This window comes from Saccopteryx leptura, chromosome 5 (genome assembly GCF_036850995.1).
Source record: "Saccopteryx leptura isolate mSacLep1 chromosome 5, mSacLep1_pri_phased_curated, whole genome shotgun sequence".
NCBI lineage: Eukaryota > Metazoa > Chordata > Mammalia > Chiroptera > Emballonuridae > Saccopteryx > Saccopteryx leptura.
Genome location: NC_089507.1, coordinates 611,344 through 619,248, shown reverse-complemented (window position 1 = coordinate 619,248; position 7,905 = coordinate 611,344). Strand labels below are relative to the sequence as shown.

General features: G+C 63.9%; 1 protein-coding gene across 1 annotated transcript; it reads left to right on the top strand.

The window, feature by feature from the left end:
* Positions 1-4,018: 4,018 nt before the first annotated feature.
* Positions 4,019-7,396, top strand: NKX1-1 (NK1 homeobox 1). Its single transcript, XM_066384210.1, has 2 exons — positions 4,019-4,481; positions 6,522-7,396. The coding sequence occupies exons 1-2, from the start codon at positions 4,019-4,021 to the stop codon at positions 7,394-7,396; spliced, it is 1,338 nt and encodes a 445-aa protein (XP_066240307.1).
* Positions 7,397-7,905: the final 509 nt, after the last annotated feature.

Here is a 7,905-nt window from a genome sequence, read left to right as displayed (position 1 = left end):
TGAGACCGTAGGGGAGATGTACCTTAGAGAAGATAACTAATGTAGCCAATAATCAGAAAAGGTCATTTTCCTAACTCTGGGTGAGCAAAAGGGTTGGGTTCTCCATAAAACGGAGGAGGTGGAGAGGCGAGAGTAAGGAATATAGGAGCCTTCGGTCCCCATTCTCCACCTCTACCTCCCGCATTCTTCCATTCTTCCCACCACTGCCAGGAAGGTGGGCCATTCAGAGACAGCGCGATGTCAGTAGCACGACCCAGTCCAGACTCGAGTCGGAGCACTGAGTTTCAGGCAAGGGTGGTAGTACCTGCCTGGCACACTTCACAGTTGTGAAGACCCCAGGCGATCTGGGCTGGGGTGTGCCTTGCACGAAGCAAACATTATACGAGGTGGGGGTTGCTTATCCATAGGCCCCTGGAGACCCCTGAACACTGCTGCTCTTCCAATTTGACCAATAAAGCTCTCTAGGTGCAAGGAAGAAAGGAGGCCCCCACCCCCACCATCATGTCCAAGGAAAGCTGCGATCTTGTCATCATCATTCGACCCTCAAGGGGAGGGTATAGGGACCTTAGAGTTCACATGGAATCCAACCCCCACAATTGACAGATGAAAAATTGAGGCGGGGGTTTTGTAAACAAATGATAAGTCAGTGGCAGGGGTTGTGGTGTACCCCTCATGCTCTTGTCCCCCCAAATTTCCCAAGCCCCAATGCTGAGGCTTTGAGGATACAGGCCCTGGACTGAGAAGGCTGGATGCTCAGGTCTGCCCAACCCTTTCCCTTAAACAGACACTCTCTCTTCTGCAGGATCTCAACCCTCACCCACTCCATTTCCAGGTTCCACTTCTAAGACCTTTTACCACCCGTCCCTCCCCCAGATTTCTGTCCTTGTCCCATGTTGGTTCTTGCCTTGAGGCCCCTTTCCCAGCCCACCAATGACCCCATCTGGTCCTGACTGATGTGCAGTGGGTGGGGGTCTAGCAATGAAGGGGTGTTTCTTGTCCACTGGGTAGGCAGAGGCATCCCATTTCAAGCACTGATTTCACCTGTCAGTGCCCACCTGGGGCCCCGCGAGTGAAGCTGGTGACTTGGTGATAACCCGATATGGCAGATGGGAAAAGCTTGCACAAATGAGGGTCTAATTGACAATCAATTGTGATTAGGAGTGAAAGGACATCTTCATAGCCCTAGACGCTCTGGCTGAAGTTGGGGGGAGGGAAGGGTTATTTCAGGGTATCTGGGAGAGGAGGGGTGCTGTGCATCTGTCTGACTTGGGTTGTTCCTTAGAGATGGGGGTCGGGGTGGGGCAGGGGAGGATGCCGTGATCTCCCTGAGCCTTGTCCACATACAGTACCCCCTTCGCCAAGGGAAAGCGACCCGAGGTCCCCTGTGTAGCTCTGGAGGTCCGCTCTCACACCCCACTGTCCCACCCTGCAGACTTGGCCATCAGCTTCCCTGCTTGCTGCGGTTCCTGCTACAATGTTTCAACCAACTGCAGGGAGGGGAGGGGAGGGGAGGGGAGGATCGAGGAAGGACTCTCGGCATCTCCAAACTACAGGACAGTCACAGCGTTTCTTCCAAGGAGCACTCAGCCCCGAGGCAGGAGCCGTCTCCCAGCAGGGACAGTGTCCTGCCTGTGGAGTGAGCAGCAGGCGTGTGTTTGGGGAGAACACCATGTGGCTGTTTATTAGGATTTATTATTTAATTAGGCTTATTATGTAGCATACGTAACATGCTGTGTTGCATTTACTATGTATGTTTCAGCGATGCTCACCATACATTACGCTACATCTACATGACATAAAATGCCATTCTGTGTGTGTTTGTATTCGTGTAGAATGAAAGTTGTACCAAGAGGGCTGGTTTCTATTCCTCACTTGCCAACACCTAGTGTGTATTGTGGGAGTGAGAGCAGACCCCAGCCGGCCCACCAGGTACACCTCGTGGCAACCTGCCCCTAAGGATGGACGCTTTGTGACTGGAGTTTGAGGGTGCACCTGAGGGGTTGTGCCACACTGGGACCCCCCAGAGCTAGGTCTCAAGTCTGCACTGGGACCTGCCTCCCAGGGCTCCCAGCAGCTCTGCCTGGTGGAGGAGCAGAGTGGCAGGCAGCACAGGGTGTGGAGCAAGAGCAGGAGGGGTCGAGGGGGAGGCTGGCTGAAGCCATGCGAGTGTGTCTGTGGGTCATGTGCCCCAGATGGTATGCCTAGGTGATCGTGAATGAATTTGTGCTTGTGTATGGTGTGTGCTGGTGAATGAGTGTATGTGTGTGTGTGTGTGTGAATGGGGTATACACATCTATATTCAAACTTGGCGGGGGTGGGGTGGAGAGAGCCGAGGAGTCCCTCCAGGAAGGTGGGGGTGGGAAGGAGATAATTACCTCCCTGAGATGAGAGATTATCCACCCTCCTTCCCCCAGAGGTGATTTATAATTTAAAGATAAAGAATAATCAAGTCCTGGCAAGGAAGGACACAGTGTTGTGGGTCTGATTAGAATCTCGGATGGACCAGCACGCGGGGGAGGGCAGGGGCTGGGGGAGGGGAGGCCTGGCTTCCCCCCAGGCCCAGCCTCCCTGAGGCTCAGCATGTCCGATGTTAGCCCAAATCACAGCCGATCGGTCCCCCATTATTTCTCCTAACTTTTAATTTCTGCTTCCAAAGGATCATTGCCCGCAGTAATTGCCAAGGACCCGTCCTTGTGCACGGAGCAGGCTCCGGGGACCTCAGTGTGAGGCGGCGCGCAGTCACACCCGTCACACGCAGCCGCACACGTTCCAGACACTCGTACGCAGCTCCCACCTGGGTCCCACCAGCGGCCGGTGTGTCCGCCGGCCTGAGCAGGGGCGGAGGGAGGAGGGTGCCCGCGGAAAAGCTGCGGTCCCCCGAGGGCTCGGGCGCAGGGCCTGCGGGGCGACCCTCGCCGCTGTAGATACATGGGCACAAACAAGACCCGGACCAAGGGCGTCTATTTCTCCAGGCGTGCGGAAGGGGGGTTGCTGTGATGTTTCCCCTTATTTGAAGGGCACACATTTTTGTGCAGGTCGCTTGTTGTGGGAACGATTCTTCGGTCCCCATTTGGGGCGGGGCGGGGGCAGGAGGGCTATCAAGCCTGGCTCATTTTCGATTCCACTTTTAAATTAGGAGCGACACCGGCGGCCGCTGGCCCCGCCCCCCGCGGAGATACACGGGCGAGGTCCCTAATTTGACGCCGTGAAGGGGGCGGACGCAGGCGCGGATGGAAGGGCAAAGACCCAGGGCACAGGAGAGGAGACCCGAGCGGAGCGACCGGGAGAGGCGGGTTGAGCACTTAGGGAACTCGTGGAAGGGAGCTGAAGACCCCAAAAGTAGGCCTGTGAGAACCCCATTCCCTGCCCTAGCCACCGAGGGGCGCTGGAGCTTCGGGAGCCCACAGAGCGCAGGGGCCCCGCGCGCCCGGACCCAGAGGAGAGGCCGGTGGGCGCCGCGTTCCGCGCTCGGATGTCCTACCCGGGCCTCTGCATCCCCTACGTCGCCGATTGATCCCGCAATTATTTAAAAGCCGGTCTGTCTCCTCCCCCTAAGCCCAGGAGGAGGGAGCGCCGTTTCCGGACGAGCGGAGGCGCAGCGACACGCCGCTGACCACGAGAACCGCTCGCGGATCGCACTCCGGCTTCAGACTGCGCGTCTGTCGGTCGGGCCGGGACTCGGTCCGTGTGTCCCGCGCGAGGGCCGCCTCCTCCTCCCGGGACCGTTCGCAGCCAATTAGGCGCGCGCGCTAACGAGGGCGGCGGAGCCCGGCGGGCGCACGTGTGTGCGGTGTGTGGGCGCGTGGGCGCCGCCGGCCGGGTCGCCATAAATGCGCGGGCCGGACGCGGCGGGCGCCTGAGGCGGCGGCGGCTGCAACGCCAGGCAGCACCGGCCGAGCGCGGGGAGCCAGCTGAGCCGCTGCCGCCTGCGGGAGACCGTGCGGCGGCGCCCGGGCCGCGGGCGATGGGAGCCCAGTAGCTGGCGGGTCCCGAGCGGCCGGATTGGCGGGAGACCGGCATGAGCGCCAGCGGCCCGGCGGCTCCCGGGGACGGCCCGGCTCTGCCGCCGCCGCCGCCCGGACCCGGCCCGGGGCCCGCACCGCCTGCGCCCGCCGCCGCCGCCGCCCGGGACGTCATGGACGGGCGCGCGGAGATGCCAGCTTTTCCCCGGGCCGGAGCCCCGCCGCTAGCTGCCAGCGACACGGTGCCCGCGGCGCCCGAGGGAGCAGGGGCGGCCCGCCCTGCCCCGCCACCGCGCCCCACATCCTTCTCGGTGCTGGACATCCTGGACCCCAACAAGTTCAACAGCAGAAGACGCCGCTGCGTGCTGCTCGGCCCCGTGGCGCCCGCCGCGTGCGTCCCGGCCCCGTGCGCCCCTGTCCCTACCGCCCCGGGGCGCCCGCCGCGCGCAGAGGAGCTGGAGCGCCGCGCCCTCACCGCCGCCGGAGGAGCTGGAGCCGCCACCGGAGCTGAGCCACAGCGTGAGTAGGACTCGGCCGGCGCTGGGTCGTGGGGGGCAGGGGTAAGGGCCGGGCTAGGCGTTTACGCTCCCGGGACCGCCTCGGTGAGCGTGGCGGGCCGGGGGCCAAGGCTGGGTGGAAAGTTCGCAGCGCGCGAGGCCGCACCAGTCCGCCCTCGGCCTCCGTCCGACCCGGACTCCGGGGCCCGCACCGAACTACGCCTGCCGGGCCGGGCCGGGCCGGGCCCAGGGCTACGGGACTGCCAGGCCCGCCCAGGTCTGGCCGCCGCGCGTCTCCGGCATTGAAGGGTAGTCGGGGCTGGAGGAGAAGAGAGCGTGTGGGCGGCTGGCCCGTGACCTCCCTACCCCCACCGCAGCCGCCTGAGGCCTCCTCCCCCCCCTTTTTTTTTTTGACAAATCAGACTAATTGTGACAAAACGCTGGTTATCTCTGGAAAAACAATTAAATCCCTTCGATTACAGTTAAGGGGAAATGTGCTTAGCGGCGGAAAGCGGCCGGTAATGGGGCGGCCCGCGCCCCGACCGGGTCGATATCCCATTACGGCAGCATGCATATCTCTTTCAAGCACCTTGCAAACTCCCCCCCGAACATCTAAATTATAGGGTCAAAATTCGGATAATTACTCGATTAAAACCTATTACACTTATTAGGGGCCGCTATTGATCGAGAATTGCATTCGACCGGCTCCTGATTGCTTTTTTGTGCCCCTCCCGGGGCCTCGCCTCCTTCCAGCGTCCGGGTCCCTCGGCTCCCGGGGACGAGAGCACAGGGAGGGCAAGGCTGGGGCCGTTGTCTTGGGGCCAGGGGGCCTTGGGACACCTGCTCGGGGCTTCCTCCAGGTGGGGCGGAGACGGAGCGTCGGCCCAGGCTGGCTGGAGGGGACCCTTCCTGCTTTCTGCCTGGCCAGTGTGCTGGGAGTGTCCGCTCAGAGCCTCCATCCTCCTGGGAAGCTTGTCCCAAGTGAAAGGCCCAGTTTCTCGCTGGTGCAGGGAGGGAGCTGGTCAGGCCCCCTCCTCCTCCGCCCACCCCTGCACGAGGCAGGAGCCGGACAGCGAGGTGCTCTCAGGGCCCCTGCTCCCGCTGAAGGACGCAGGTTAGGGGCCAGGGCATCCGCTCTGCCGGCTTCCATAACCTCTGCGTTGCCCCGAAGGAATCCACCAGGGCTGGATTTGTGGTTTCTTCCCGGGTTTCTCAGTGCCAACCCCACTCCACGCGGGACTCTGGTACCCGACCGAGTGGCACCGTGGAGGGCACATGCCCTGGCTTTTCTCAGGGCTGTACGACCACTTGTGGGGATGGGAGCTGCACAGACCACCCTCCACCCAGGCCCTGCCCTGGACAGACACTTTCCTTCCAAATTTCCGAGACTCAAAATGCAGCCTCCGCGGGGCCTCTGCTCAGACCCGGCCTGCGGGGACTCCCGGGCCGCAGCCCCAGCCCGGCTGGGGGACCTCCTGCCGCCCAGGCCGAGATTTCAGCGGAGGAGCCCAGGGAGGCAAGTTCCTCCAGGTCCGAGGCGTGAGGTAGAGACGGAGCCTGGGCAGCCGATTCTGGTCCCCAGAAGTCTTCTCCCCGAGTCCCGCTCCAAACCACCCCGGCCGCTGTCACACACGCGCCCACCCCATTCTTAATTGCGGGGTAATTGGCTGGCGCTGCGCCTTGCATAATGGGAGGGTAATATACGCCGAAATAAATTAAATGGCCCTTAACTAGTTTGTACATTACACAAAATGAGTTTAATTAAGTTTGTATCTGCCCGCGGATCGATCTGAGCTTTCGCTCCGCCAGAAACTCCGCGGGTCCCGCTCGGGCAAAGGCGCGGGGCTTCGGGGCCGCCAGCGGAGCGGAAGGTGAGAGGAGCGAAGGCGGAGGGGGAAAAAAAAGAGAAGGGGGCGAATAAACGAAGAGAAGCAACGAGACGGGAAAAGGGAGTCGCGGCGGGGGCAGCGGGAGTGGACGGAGGGTCGGGCAAGCGGGAAAGGCGGGCGCGAGTCTCAACTGTCCTGTCTCCTTCCCCGCCCCGTCCCGACCCGGCCCGCAGAGGCCGGCGGTCCCTACCAGGCGGACGAGGCCGAAGCCAACGGCTACAGCAGCGGCGGCGGCCGCAGCCCGAGCGCGGACAGTGGGGACGAGGCGCCGGACGACGACGACGACGACGACGAGGACGAGGCGCCCGAGGCGGGGACGGAGCGCCGCGCGGAGGAGGCGCGTGGAGGCGGCGGCGGCCTCGCGGCCCGCGGGTCGGGCTGCCCGAGCGCGGCCGAGGCCGAGCCTGTCCCCGGCACCGTGGACGAGGCCGCGGCGCCTGGCGCTCGCGGGAACTCGCCCGGAGTCCCTGGCCCGCCGGGAGCCTCGGCCGCGGCGCCGGGGGGCGCGGGGACCACCCCGCAGGGCGCGGCGGCGGCCTCCAAGCCCAAGCGCAAGCGCACGGGCTCCGACTCCAAGTCCGGGAAGCCGCGGCGCGCGCGCACCGCCTTCACCTACGAGCAGCTCGTGGCGCTGGAAAACAAGTTCAAGGCCACGCGCTACCTGTCGGTGTGCGAGCGCCTCAACCTGGCCTTGTCGCTGAGCCTCACCGAGACGCAGGTGAAGATCTGGTTCCAGAACCGCCGCACCAAGTGGAAGAAGCAGAACCCGGGCGCCGACACGAGCGCCCCGACCGGCGGCGGCGGGGGACCCGGGCCGGGCGCGGGGCCGGGCGCGGGGCTGCCCGGCGGCCTCAGCCCGCTCAGTCCGTCGCCGCCCATGGGCGCGCCGCTCACCATGCACGGCCCGGCGGGGTACCCGGCGCACGGCCCGGGCGGCCTGGTGTGCGCCGCGCAGCTGCCCTTCCTGTCGAGCCCCGCCGTGCTCTCGCCCTTCGTGCTGGGCTCGCAGACCTACGGCGCGCCCGCCTTCTACGCGCCGCACCTCTGAGCGCGGCTCGGGCGGCCCTTGGATAAGGTTCCGTCGCTGACTCTTGTGTATAGCCGGTTGCTACGGAAGAGTTTTAAATTTATAAACGACTGTCCGCATCGGGGCCGAGCTCGGCCTCTTGGAAGCACTTTGCCGAACTTTAATCAATAAACCGCCGGAGGTCCAGCCGGGTCCCTCAGGCTCCCCGCGCCGCCCGCCCCCGGTCCTCCTCGCTGCCCTTCCGTGGGGACTTCGGTGCCACCAAGGCGCCCGCGGGGTGTTCGATCAGGCGCGGGGCTCGTGTCCCAGATTCCCCGCGGGCCCTGCCTCCCACAGCCAAACTTGCCCGGTCTCACCTCCGCGTGCTCGGGTTGGGCGCGAAGGTTCACCGCCCTGCGAGGCTAGACCCCTGTCCGAGACTCCTCCCAGCTCATCCCCTTCCCTCTCTCCACCCCCCGAACGCGTACTCCCGGGACGTGCCCTTTCTTCCCCGGTGTAGCTTCAGGAAACTCTTGGGAGTGGGGGGGTGC